General features: G+C 42.3%; 2 protein-coding genes across 3 annotated transcripts in view; both read right to left on the bottom strand.

Annotated features, from left to right (window-relative positions):
* Positions 1-9314, bottom strand: part of atp10b (ATPase phospholipid transporting 10B) — a 33705-nt gene extending 24391 nt beyond the window's left edge. For both annotated transcript variants that reach the window (XM_080774521.1, XM_080774522.1), the window contains exons 1-2: positions 9205-9314; positions 8001-8479 (exon numbers count right to left, since the gene is read on the bottom strand). In XM_080774521.1, coding sequence (XP_080630647.1) covers positions 8001-8410 — 410 coding nt within the window. In that variant the 5' untranslated portion in view covers positions 8411-8479; positions 9205-9314. The remainder of the gene's footprint in view (positions 1-8000; positions 8480-9204) is intronic.
* On the bottom strand, positions 1535-3023 carry LOC308322850 (RNA exonuclease 4-like; the record flags this gene model as incomplete). Its single annotated transcript, XM_080774339.1, is given in 2 exon segments — positions 1535-2005; positions 2007-3023. Coding segments are annotated over 2 exon segments (795 nt in total). The 5' UTR covers positions 2331-3023.
* Positions 9315-14775: the final 5461 nt, after the last annotated feature.

Here is a 14775-nt window from a genome sequence, read left to right as displayed (position 1 = left end):
CTGTATATGACTACATTTGCAACCCTTGAAGTGCATGATTACACAGAGCATGTGTACATGATTACACATAGTATGCTGTCATGAACTGACTAGGTATAGGTGGCCATGCCCTGGGACACACCACACCTCATGGCACACAAAGGGGGATTACTACACTAAATAAACTAAATATTGAGTGTGAATTGAACAAATAAGTTCAACTTGACTCCACTCCTTCCACTCTTGTTCTGATGAGGTGGACACAGTATACTGCAGCCCTAGACAGGGTGAGGACATGTCTACATCACGCCAAATGTGATGTTCTCTTTAAACACATTAACCCTGTCAATGGCATCCCTATTTTGGACATGTCAATATTATATAGGCGACAATAGCCTATAACAAGTGATTAAACTATATTTGCACGCCGCCTCAACAGACCATATAGGAAACAATTAAGCCAGATCTCTCTAATCATCTACAATCTTACTCAATTCATTAACTCACAATTAATCCAGTTGATGTGCATTTCTAATCTTCAAAGTGAGATGGAATGGAGTTGCTTTCTGCCCTAAATGTGGCTCTGTTCGACAACAGGTTATCTGAGGTGTCTTTTGAGATAAGATCAACAGATGTTTTATGATTGTGTGGAGATAGCAGCTCCACAACTAGTGCAGACAATCTCAAACATGTTCATGTCAATAAGTACAGTATGTTTCTCACTCTACTCATATATGGAATATTTGAAATATTATATTATATTTTGTGTATTTCTTAATTTACTCACAACTTCCTTACACTTTCATCATGAACATTTGAATATCCATTTTTTTAATCTCTTTCCTAAGATTTCTTTTGGCCAGAAAGGGAATTTCTTTCACCGGAGGAAAAACAGAGCGCGTAATTTTTTTTTTCTTCTTTTTTTTCATTTTCCAAACGATTTTAATTTCTGATTGTGTTGTCTTAGTGAGTGTAAAGCTCTTTATGGCCTTTTAAAACAAAGTGTATTATTATTACATCCTCACCAAGGACAACTGCATATTCTGACAGTGTGCATATCATGGCTTTGCCTACTGCAAACAAACTCATCATCTTGGGTCCTTGACCCCTTGTCCAGTTGCAACATCTCTCTTCTTGCAGACTGGTTCCCTTTTAAAGAACCATACCAGTGTTACTACATAAGGCCACATTGACCGCAAATTGCTTTAGTTTTTAGATATTGTGTTTGGTTTGTTTTCAATAAATGTTACAGAATGTACTTGAACATTTCTGTCAGTGTTATCTCACTGTATTGTTTGAAGCTAAAATGTCTCTCGCTAAAATGACTCTTTTTTTTACAATCATATTGACATCAATGTACACATCAAAAGTGTGAATTACCAATACCTAGCAACCTTAGAGACTCGTACTGATTTTCAACACTGTTTCAACATCAAGGGCAGTGAATGACAGTTTAAATGTAGTGTGAGATCTACTACACTGCATACACTTGGGTTAGAAGTCAAAATTAGACTGGTATGGTCCTTCCAGGGCCAGATGAGATGGTTAAACGTGTTCACCAGGAACTGTCTGCTTCCCACCTTTTCTTCACCATTGTGTACAGCCTCATGGTGGCCTGGGCATCTTGGACGGATGAATGTTCCCCCTTTTGGACATCCACATCCAGTATTTTCTTGCTGAGGAGTTTCAGCGAGGGTCGACTACTCTTCACTTCCTTCTTAAAAGGCTTATATTTCTGGGTGTCTCTAATGTTCTTTTTGGGGTGATCCAAGAGTAAAATCTTTATGTCATTGTGTACAGCATGGCCCACCAGAACTCTACGCTTCAGGATATCAGCAACCTCCTTCTGGACAGTAAGCACTTCCTCCCCATTTACTATGTCCTCTGGTCGGATGCCACTGACAAATGTCCTGTAGTCTATGACTTCCTCTGTGGGCTTGACGAATTTGTCGTAGATGCACTTCCCGAACTGGTTGACGATGGACACGCGTGCCACTATGCTGTCCTCTCCATCAGGCCCCACTCCTCACCATCTCACAGTCCATGGCCACTGCTCTTGTGATGCCCTCGAATGCTCTTTCTTTGACCAGGGCACTTTCTGTGTACTGGGAGGACTTCTTCTGAATGCCTTTCTTCTTCCTCATAATGTCTGCCGCCTCTGCTCCAAACGCCTCCTCGACGTCATCAGCGTCAACGTCGTCAAACCAAAGGTCCGCTTCTGTGGGCTTCTTCTCTTCCGGTGCAACTTTTTTTTTCTTGGTTGTGTGATCGGAAAATGTTTTTTCCACCGTCCTGTTTCCTTTTGATGGCTTTAGATTGCGGTTGATTTGAGGCAGCTGGACCATTGACATTCACTTACGAGTCCTCTGGCACAAGTTTGTTAGGAACAGATGAATTTTCCCCTGTTTTTATAGTCTTTGATTGCGTGTGAGTGGTGTGGTTCTTAGAGGTATCTTTTGAGTGTTTTGACAGTGGCCCCGCTGTTTTTAAAGCAGGACTCTGCTTCACAGGCTCCTTCTTCTCTGGTGGATTGTCCTTAAGCAGCCCTAACAACTGCTTCCAATTGGCAGAGAACTCCTGGGCATCCTTGGGAGGTATGTTAGGCTTTCCTGGGTCCTTGGGGGGTGGCTTATTCTTTTTAGCCGAAGCGTAGTGTTTATTTTGCTTCATCCAGGATTGCTTTCTCTCCTTGGTGCCTCGGTGCCTTTCTTTCCAGATTGCCCTGCTTTAGCTGTGGCAGCAGAAGCTGATTTGTTTGTCTTTACATTTGACATGATCGTCTCTGAAGTTTGTTTTTGTATCTTTTTTGTTCTAGAGTAACGTTGCACACCGATTGCTTGTAGACTTGCTAACGTGTAACTATTGCTACCTCCACGTTTCAAGCCACGCAAAACTATAGTCACTCAGTTCTGTCACACTTTATTTTCTCCGACTCTAAAATCTATTCAATTCCGATAACAATAACAGTGTTATTTTTTCTAACATGTTGTCGAAGTTACTGTAGTAGTCTATTAGTCTACTTACTTACTTGCTGCTGAGTGCTGAAACAACAAACGTAAATTTTTAGCCCATTTTAGACGTATACGTCTATTAGACAAAAAAATGGTCAGGGGGAAGCGGCTAAGATTGGTTGTTATAATCATTGTGGACAGCTGTGTGGTTAATTCAATGCTAACAGGATGAGTCACATTCAGAGCAGAGCAATATCCACACTAATGATTATTGGACACAGCTGAGCTCCAACACAGTAGTGAATAATGCACAGGTTGACTGACAATGACAGCGATTGAGAAGATGAGCTTATAGCTACTGTAGACATTTGAATCCAAATGTGTTTACATGATCTATCACAGATACACCAAATTGGCTGCAGGGGATCGCCGGCCAAATTAGTCGTTTAATATACAATTCACTTGAAATGATTACTATTTAGATTATACAGTGTATACAGCGTATACAGTGTCACCGTGACACAGTCATAACCATATAAGGAGTTCCCAATTCAGCTACACCCATTATGTCTATCATCAGCAAACAAATCAGTAAGCTCCATAAATTATAGGCACAAAAGGAGGCATGCCTATATATGGGCATATACTGATGACACAGGGATCTTCGTATATGGGCATATCAGTCGATATAGGTCTGATTGCGAACGCAGTGAGCACTTACTATGAGACCTAGCAGATCATGTCTGTCTGTGTGTGTGTGTGTGTGTGTGTGTGTGTGTCTGTCTGTCTGTCCGTGTGTCTGTCCCGCTATCCAAATATGGAGTGTGTTGCATCAGCAATCACTCAGCTCCATATATGGGCACAAAAGGGGCCAGGTCCACTCAGCTCCATATATGGGCACAAAAGGGGCACCATATATATAAGGAGTCCCCAAAGCAGCTATACGTCCAAAACCCAAATATGTACGAGCTGCGTTCGCTTCCCGCGTTTGCGCGTCTTACTCGTCATAGACATATATAAAGGCTAGATGGCTCAAGGCGAAGTCTCCATTCTTGCTGAGGGGCTACAGTACAGTATGTTCAATGGCAGCTCAAACTAAAATAGCATAACTCACTCAAATCTTGACATATTTACAAATGGGTTGGTTTATTCAGGACGCTTATTTGCTTAATTTTTTTTTTTTAATAAAAATGTCATATAAAAGCATATAAGTATGCGGTTTATAACAAACCAACCCGTTTGAAAATCGTTTGAAAATTAAGCAAGTTATTTTTTATTTAAAAAGTATATGCCCATAAGCAACGTCGCTCTCATTAGCCAGCAGCGCGGGTGAGCCATCTAGCTTTCTTATAGGGTTAGGGGGTTAATGGGTCTGATGGCCATGCAGCGGCCTGGCTCTGGTCCATAGCTCTAATGCGTTGCATTTAGAGCTATGTTACTCTCGACTTCCGCCGCTCGCATGAATGCAGACCAGCCTCTCGTCTTTCACGTAAAATAAAAAGAACGTTTTTGCTACTCACCAAAACAAAGTCGGGTTGTGTCATTAGAAAAGCTAGCACCGTTTATATGTGGTGGAGGGCTAGGAAAGTAGGCTTTCTAATGACACAATCCGCCTTTGTTTTGGTGAGTTGCAAAAACGTTTTTTTTATTTACGCTAAAGACAAGAGGCTGGTCTGCATTCATGCGAGCGGCAGAAGTCGAGAGTAACATAGCTCTAAATGCAACCCATTAGAGCTATGGACCATAGCAGCAGCCCAAACCGGCATGCATGTGCGCGCACACACACACACACACACACACACACACACACACACACACACACACACACACACTCTTTAGCTCTACCAATTCCGCTACCGTTTGGCATTATGTGCTGCCAATAAGTCCTTAAACTACGTATATGCCCTCAAATTACAGCCCAAAGTACTCATTTATACCAGTAGTTAGGCTGGTATGACACATTATAGTAACAAAACGTGTGTGGTCTCCGAGGCCTGCAACATTATAGTGTTATGTCATGCGGTTAAAATAAGGGTGTGCGTCTTCAGTTAAATCCTAGTCATCCGACAACATTCCAATGAATGACGTTTTTAAAAGGATAATTGTTGCTGAAAGCAGGGTGCAGCGTTCAAGCCACAAGAAAGCATCCGTGTGTATAAAAACGGGCATGACAATACAAAGTTTCCACATAAACTTGTTGCGTCTGCGTTAAATAATAAAGGCTAAATGGTGCATATAGTGCCATCCAAAGCGCGTTACAATGTGCATTACCGTCATACCCATTCACAATGTGCTCAATACACGGATGGTTCAGTGTCAGGTTCAGTGTCTTATACTCAAGGACACTTCGACACTAACACAGGGGGAGCCGGGGAATCGATACTGCCTGAACCACTGCTGCCCCAATAAAAAAGTATCACTCTACATGCTGCGAGTGCGTTGTGGTTGTGTCTGTGTTGCTGATGTGTGTGATCGTGTGTGATCTGTCAAGTATGGGTATAATAATATAAATTGTTATAGGCCTATATTGTTATATATACTGTAAGGTGTGTGCTTTGCGGCCCGTTGTTGTTGAAGACGGACATGAGTGCATTGCAAATATTTTCAAAGTAAGAGATTGACGTTGTTTGAGAACTTGTGGAGAAAGCTTCAATAAACCCTTCATATAATATGAGAGAAGTTGTTGGAGATGCCCCGCATTGATGATGCACTAGCTGGACAATATCGCAGGGTCGCAGTGGTTCAGCTCACTGGATCTACGGAGCGGTTACTGGCAAGTAGAGCTGGCACCAGAGGACAGACACAAGACGGCTTTTACCATTGGCCAAGGGCTCTGGCAGTTCCGAGTGATGCCGTTCGGACTCTGTAAATGCTCCTGGCCACATTTGAGCGGTTGATGGAGAGGGTACTGGCTCACATCCCCGAAAGCAGTGCGTAATCTTTTTGGATGATTTGCTGGTATATGCTACTGACTTCCAGCAAGCCTGGAAGAACCTGCGGCGGGTTTTCGTAGCTATCCGGGGGGCAGGACTGCGCCTGAACCCCCAAAAGTGCAACCTCTTACAGCGTGAGACCAAGTACCTGGGCCATGTTGTGGGACCAGAAGGTGCGACTACCGATCCTGCCAAAGTGGAGGCAGTAAAAAATTGTCCGGTCCCCCGAAACATCACAGACGTCCGCAGTTTCTAAGGGCCGATTCATAATCTTATTTTACGCTTCCGGCACTTCCGCCCCTATCTTTACGGCCGGTCGTTCCTCCTGCGGACCGATCATGCCTCTCTGACGTGGCTGCTTCATTTCAGAGAACCTGAAGGCCAAGTGGCAAGATGGACTGAGACTCTACAGAACTATGACTTTGAGATCCAGCACCGACACCAGCCGCTCTCATGTTCGGTAAGGAGCTGCGTACACCTGTGGACTTGGCATTTGGCAGCCCTCCTTGTGGAACCGGGCTTGGACTATCTAGGTGATCTCCAGCAAATAGGCATTGATCCCTGACAGCGAGTCCTGGGTTCGAGATTATCAATAAAGGCAGAAGAGAAAATATCTATAATTGGTTTGCCCAGACTGCCCTGCACTGTTGTGTCTGGAGCCTGTGCTTCTGACCTGAACCCTGGCCTGCCTCCACTTTGACATGCACTCACACACACGCACACACAGACAGACATGGATGAACGGACACATGGAAGAAAGCATGCACATAACGATGATACCCTAGCATCATGTTGTAGTTGTTGTACTACTGTATATCTTCTCTTTTACACTCCCCCCTCACTCGATATCTCTCTCTCAATCTGTCCTCTCTCTCCTCATCTCACTCGATATATCTCTCTCGCACGCGCAATCTCGCCTCTCCTCAATATTTCTCTCTCTCTCCCTCTCTCTCAATCTCTCTCTCTTTCTCTCCCCATGCCCCACCCACCCTCCCACCAAACTAATTAGCTTCAGATAATGAAAGGGCTGAAAATGACTGTTTTGCCGTGTTTGTGAATTATTCATTTTTCACCAGCAATTCCAAAATAGATAACTGCTAAACTCACCGTCTTGACTGACGCAACACTAAGATGAGGATTTCATCAGTGTGCACACAATGTGATGGATGCAATATATTGTTGAGAGACACTTCAAACCAAGAATAATCTCCCACATATTTTCTATTTCTAGGTCAAAAATTCCCATGGGGCGCTGAGACGCAGATGAAGTAAAGCACACACACACACACACACACACACGAGCACAGCTTGGAAACACACACAGACTCACATCCGCACGGACACACGAGCACACACACACACACACACATGCACACACTATAGTCTGTAAGGCGTCATTTCATTGTTTTGGTTGCTCTCACAATATGCCTGCATGCACATCATGTACTGTAGCCACGCAGCAGGATCTTTATCCGTGCACCACAACCAGTGTTTCCCGGGGGATCATCCCGGGAATTACTGTTAACATGAAAAACACCCATGAGGAGCAATGCAAGGCCACCAAGTTAACCGCAGTAAATATATTACTCGTGTACTGTACAATTTCAATACTTTACGCTTCAACTCTAAGAGGCCATTATTGTACTTTTTACTCCACTGAAAACTTGTAGTTATACAAGTTACTTTTTAGTTTGACATCATTACAACAAAACATAACCAATTTATACTTTGTCAAATTCATGTGCCACGTTTTGAGCTTGTAGACCGGCTATCTATCTTATACTGCAAGTATAATTTTATGGTAATCATTACATTTCTTCATTGTGGAATTGCCATTCATGAGCAAAAATTGGTCTCCTCTTAGTAGAGACTACTTTATATATATACACACTAGGCTACATCACTTTATTTAATTATTTTTATATATGCATACATATTGTACCATGTAGTTTAGTCATGTACTATGCACTCTCTTTTTTAACTGCAATGATGAGCCTGCACAAACAAGAATTTCACCCATGTTACTTGTGACAATAAAGTTTGATTCTGATTCTGAAAAGAAAACGGAGTACCGGTAGTTCTTCCACCACTGCATGCAAAACACCCAAGAGCAGCAAAGCAAGGCCACCAACTATACCTGCAATAGGCGTAGCACAGCGTGTTGTTGAGTTTCTGGTCAGACTGGTAGCGCCTGAAGTCCTCCCAGCCGTCCTTTAAGGCGGTCACAGTCAGGATGACGACGATGGGGATGAGGGCCACCACAGGCTGGAAGGCCTGCACCACGGGAATGAAGTTCAGAATGGCCAGGCCCACAAAGTAGATATTGGCCATGCGGTGGAACTGCTCATAGAGGTTCATGGGGATGAAGAGGAGCGGGGTGTATTTGGTGGTTTTGATGGCGTTGCCGGGGAAGTGGCGGTTCGGCTGGCTGCTCCTCTCCAGGCCCTCGTACGGCAGGTTGGACACCAGGGTGCGGAGGTCCCTCTGCCTCTCTCTCTGACCTCTCAGGGCGTCCCGCACCAACGCCAGGGGACTTCTCCACTTCATGGCGGCAGATGCGACACTTCTTCTCACAAACCGCTGGCCCCCATCTCCGTCAGTTCATTCTTAAAGGTGCTGTCAATGATATGTTTTGGTTGAAACAAAACGGTAGGTCTACATTCAGGTGGCAGTCATTGTATGCTTTCTAAATAACAGAGGTCGTCCTATCTCGACGGCTCTTCAGTACACAGAAAATACATTTTCAGGTCGGAATACGGATTTCATTCAATCAGAAGAGATCAGGATAAAAACAGATCAAAACAAATGAGCAGATACAAATTGGTTTTGGAACATTATACAATTTGAAGATGATAAATGGGTTCTCTTTCCTGATTGGATGAAAATTGTAAACCGTCTTGAAAATGTATTTTCTGTTTACTAAAGAGCTGGAGAGACAGGGAGACACCAGGTACTGAACAAACACTCCACAGCGATGTAATGATTAGGCCTACTATCAGAACATGAACTGACACCACGGGCTGGTTACTGAAAGCGAGATCTAGTTTAGACGTGTATATAATAAAAACAAAAAAAACTGTTGACTTCGTTTTGAATTAAATGGTATTTATTTACCGTCACTTCAGCAGGTTAAACAACGACAAATGCAACAGCCTTAATTTGTTCTCATGATACAGATACAAACTGTTGCCTCTTTCACTTCAGTAGCACTGCATGTGCCTTGTAAGCCACTTCCTCATATAGACTAGACAAGGACAAGTGGCCAACACCTTGGCCTTGACCGTGACGTCATCATCAATTATAGAAAATACTATAACAAAAAGAAAAGATCACAAATTTACCTCTCCTGTGGTTTTCCTGGATGTTTCACCAAACCCAGACGCCCATGCTCTCCTCTGCGGTGAGTTCACACTATATGCATGTAGGTTCAGGGGCATTTTTAAGACAAGGCACATGGGCAGACACCCGTCTTGCCTGTTTGTCGCCGCCCCTTTGGATTGACAGTCACAGGCATCTTGTCTGAGCAGTTTGTTTGGAATTCCTGGAAGTAGATGTAGGCCAGCTATTTGTAGTGTTCAGGTGACACAACTAATTATGATGCGAAACGTATACAACAAGTAAGGTGAATATTTGCTGCAGGTAGGTGACGTTATCAGTGTTTCGGTCGAGACTGTTGAGTCAGTCGAGTCTGTCGAGAGAGTAGCACCAGCACAGCCACATGCAGCCAGTTGCATCGCTATACACATTCTGAGCTAATAGATGGGCTATTTTCAATATAATACATAATATAATAATAATATTAAATAAGTAGTTAAAATAACGACACCCCCCCCCCCCCTGTATATTGGAAAGCAAGGCGGAATTGTGAATTGACAACCCGACATTAAGAGTGACATAAGCACTCCTCAGGGGGGGTAAACCTATAAACAGCATAGCGTAGACCATAGGGGTTTAGAAGGCTAATATACTGTAGAAGGCTATATTTCATGGAGCTTCAGACAAGAATTTGCACGTGACAGTTCAGTATAGGCTACAAGAATGGTAGTGCCTGGAAGGTTGCTGCCATGCAAGTGACAGTGATAAAACATCCTGACTCTTGATTACAGTTCTGGGTTTTGACTTCAGACTGCAGGCCTTCCTGTAGGCCAAAGGGAAAGGAATCGATCACTTCTCCCTTAGACAGGTGAGGTGATCAGGGCTTTTTTGGCTTTATATTCTGTGGCGATATTGAATGTTGTTGTCATGTCATGTTCATGAATTGAATACATAGAACCCGAAAGGAAACAAGACCGCAAGGTGCTTATATCCTTTTAGCCCAAGTGTTTGACTGTAATCAATCAATCAATCAATCAGACTCATAAAATCACACCCATGTGAAGTGAGGGGCGCTCTTATCATCATACATCACATTCCATGCTCAGCCAATCAAATCATCACAAATGTCAAATGTCATTTCCGGAAATTCCGGCCAATCACGTTTGGCATCATATCCATTAACACACACACACACACACACACACACACACACACACACACACACACACACACACACACACACACACACACACACACACACACACACACACACACACACACACACACACACACAGCTTGTAGATCGACTATTTCTGGCAGGTGACAATCACTTTTCTGCCCTCACTTTTATCTTCCATATGTACTTTGCTCAACCAATCAAATCATCGCTATGGGGTGATTGATCAGCCAATCATCAGCCAATGTTTGTGTTCACACAGACCAACAAAGCTTGGCATAGGAGGGGCTATAGCTCCCCTCAATTATCAACACAAGACTAGTGGGTCTGGGCTATGAATCAGTACAATAGGTTATACCACATCTGCTACTATTACAATTACAATTTAGACATTTAGCCGACAATCATATCTAGAGCGACTTGCAAGTGCAAAATCGGAATAAGCATGAACTCCAGTCATTAAGAAACAATTGTTTAAGCCAAGGTATAGTCACATAAGTAGGCTGTAGTAGTGCAGACAGAACACTGTTGTTGTTCCACGCTCCAGAGGTCCATGTATTTGGGCCCAACTTCACCTCCTAGAGACTGTATTACCTTAATAAACATCGTCATGAATACTTTCTGCTTCCAGTCACTAGTTTAAAGTCTCATTTCTCATGTCATAATATTATTTTTGGAAAATTATGGTCCCATTTATTAAAACAATGACCATAAAGTCACGTATGTCGAGGGGCATGGCTACCGTTACAGTCTATGATCGGGAGCCACGGCACCCCCCGTTCGTTGTCTGGGCCAGCCAATGGCCAGCTGGGCCCAAACGGATCTAGAAAGATGGCGATTTACAATTCAAGGACTGACTGGCTTCATCTTACGTCCATATCAGACCCGGCGAACGCTTTGTCCATATTTTTTTACAGTCTATGGTTTAGCCCCCTCCGATAAGACAGATACGTCACAAGGCGTTCTTTTGTTGACATTTATTTGCGTATGCCAAATGCCAAAATGCCGTGAGAACTAGTAAAACATAAACACATAATCGAGAACAATAATCATGAACAACACAGGTTACAATAAACAAACACAAATGTAACAAATATACCTCATTGGCCGCATCCACTTTGGGGGGAATAAACGGGGGAAATCTTCTTAGTATCAGTACATTGACTTTACCTGATATCATGAGCTGGATTCTTAAAACAGCAGATCTACATGTGGCAGCAGCAATGCAGTTTAGCTGTTGCACACTGAAGCTCTCTTCTCTGAATGAACTGCATGGCTCTGCCCTGCTCTGCTAATTACCAGTGATCGAAACCACCCTTGCTCATCAGCAGATCAGGCTTCAGCTGTTCAGAACTTCAGAGATTAATGTGACCTTAGTCAATCAATCAAACATAAATCACCTCAATACACATTGAAACAAAGTAGAGAAACACATAGAAACATGAAATTGACATGAAACAAAAAACATTATGAACTTAAGTTATGTACTTGTATTTATACAAATGAACTTTTAATTCTGTAGGCAGCTTTTAATCTTGATGACAGCTACTGATGGGAATATTTCCACCATTATACTTGAAAGGACTGTATTAAAATAAAGACTATGATAAATAAGGAAAAGCTTCGATAGCAGAGAGCTAGAAGCTCCGGAACACCGGAACTGTATAAATACTTTTGGAAGTAATCTAATTACAATAAATACTCTTCACTGGAATAGAAGCAGAAGGCTGGTAACTTTACAGAAATGGTTATAAAAACCTTTTGAACTATAATGAGTAAAAGTCAGAGTATTACAGAGTTAACCAAAATACCTTAGAATGAATTTGACAGACACAAGGAAGACAATTTCAGACAAGCAGAGCTAGGAGGGGGTTCAATCAGATATATTCATATTCACCATTGTATCGGGAGAGAAGAAGGCATGTAATCCGGACAGCGTTTCCACAAGGATCTCTGACCATGTCCAAATTGAACATGGTTAATATAGCATACCGTAATCAATACACCGGAAAATGTGTTGAACAACAAGGTCAATAAACATATTTGTTTACAAATGGACAGATAATGCAAGACGTCACGAATATTGCATACAGGAACTATCTCACGGGGCAGAGATAGTCCGGACATGCAATATCAGTTAGTGGAACCGGGGGACAGGGCATAACGTCATTGAGTGCAGTTTGCAGTCTGTTAGAGCGAATACTAACTTCAAGGGCAAAAACACAGAGGCTGGGTGTTATGGCAAATGGAAACAAAACAATTCTTATCTACCAACGCTAGCTAGCAGAGCAGTTTTACTATCTAAACTCTGGCGGGGCCAGAACCATACTATTTTACAGTCAGTGGGACAGTGTGACATCAAATGTCAGTCACAGGGCAATACATAATCCATAATTTGGCAAGACCATAGGAGACACCGGGTCATAAGATTAAAAGGGCAAAGGACTCATGACCATCACCCACAAAACCACAGAAAATACCTAACAAGATCCATCGCATTTGTGGGCGAAGGGTCATGTGACCTTTGACAATATCATATCCTCAGGGGGAAAACTTACTTTTTACTATGAATCAAAATGGAACAGAATGGCAAGACCTGGAACGAAACAGGAACAATGAAAAATAAAAAACACAATAATTGACTGGGCTAGGCACAAAATCCTTATTTAGATGGTACGTTGGGCAAGAGAGAGAGAGAATGTTTTTTTCTCTCTTTCGAGGATGTCTTCGGGGTTCAATACCCAGCAACCGGTGCAGCCTCCAGGCCGGCAGCAGTGTTCGTTAGAGCTCGTCTTCGGGGTCCCCTCGGGACCCAGCAACAAATGTTCATTCTCACAATCAGCTCGTGGTCGGAACTGCTGCGAGAGTTCTTTGGACAGTCAATCAGCTCATGGTCAGAGCGGACTGTCTTTAGTTCTTCTTCTGGCTCGTGGTCGGAGCCTATTCTTCGCCCCTCCCCCCCCTGTATAGGTGACCCGACATGAACTTAGTTTCTCAATGTACAGATATGCTTGATCTCTGCAGCAAACGGGAGAAAACTGGCTGGGTGTCCTATCAGTATCATAGTTCTTGGAGAGGGGAAATAGGGTACTCTGATGATGAGGCGCTCCTGCGCGATGTCGCAACAATGTCTTTGGGGAAGTCCCTTCGTACCATATAAAGGTCAAATATAGAATCAAATGGATTCTGGTGAGATTTAATGCCTAATTCAATCAATATGATGGTAAAACCAAAATAATAAAATGTTCCTATATTAAACAATATAAAGTGAAAGTGGTGAACTGTTTTAAGGGAGGAATATTCCAAATTAGGAGAAATATGATTCAACTATGAAATTTAAAATAATCCAAATATGATGAGATCGGAAAATGAATCATAATGGAATGAAATTTAGATTGTCCAAAAATAGGATAATTCAGTTTAAACAATTTATGTAATGGGCTTTCAGATCTTATTATGAAATGGAATGGCTAAAACCTTTTTTATATTTTTTATAAAACAAATGAAATCAAAAGTAATGTAATATTTGCAATTACTTAATTGGAGATGATTAAACATGGCTTGGTAAGCAGCAATTAGCAAACAGACTACAACATGAACACATGAAAACAAAAAATGTCTGGTGAAACGTGAGTGGAATAACTTTGTTCCATATGGAAATCTATGGGCAACTGATTAGGGCAGACTGTTCTGGGGGTTGGGCCTAACCATAGTGAATTCAGACGGTTCTGAATTGGTTCGGGATCAAGTGGCAAACCTTGAAGGAATGTCGACGTCCACAACCACAAATGAAGACCAGTCAGACCAGCAGAGCAATCTCCCTCGTATTTTGTGGAAGTCGAAATTCCGTGGTTTGTCCCTCGACCACGACCACGCACAGAGATCCGTATCTAAAGATAAAACATAAAAACAAAGAACAAACTGGTGAATGAAATGAAACAATAATTCTGACAACCCATTATCAAACTGGTTCATACACCTGCGCATGTACACTGGGCAGGTGAAAGGCAGAAAGAGAAAGGTATCTTAAAAATAAATATTATTTATTTCTCCTGAGCGCTCTTCCCATCGCATTTGTACATTACTAAGATGGAGGGAGGGCGTAGGGAGATCGACGAAGGAGAAATAAGAACAATGAAATAATAAACAAACTGGGTCTTATCAAAATAATAAATACTTAAATACTTATATACATATTTATATTTCTCCTACGCGTTCCTCAAACATGCTTTTTTATGGAGGGAGGGTATTTTAGAGAAACAGATGTTCCCCCAATCTACGCATATCACAGTTTATAGCACATTGCAGAACTACCAAGGAGAATAATACCATATCCTGAGAGAAAGAGAGATCGAAAGTATGTGTATATCAGATTCAACTTCAACAGACATGTGGACGACTGATAATGAACACATGGTAC

The sequence above is a fragment of the Protomyctophum bolini genome, assembly GCF_963924005.1.
Source record: "Protomyctophum bolini genome assembly, chromosome: 10".
NCBI lineage: Eukaryota > Metazoa > Chordata > Actinopteri > Myctophiformes > Myctophidae > Protomyctophum > Protomyctophum bolini.
This window is presented reverse-complemented; position numbering and strand designations above follow the sequence as displayed.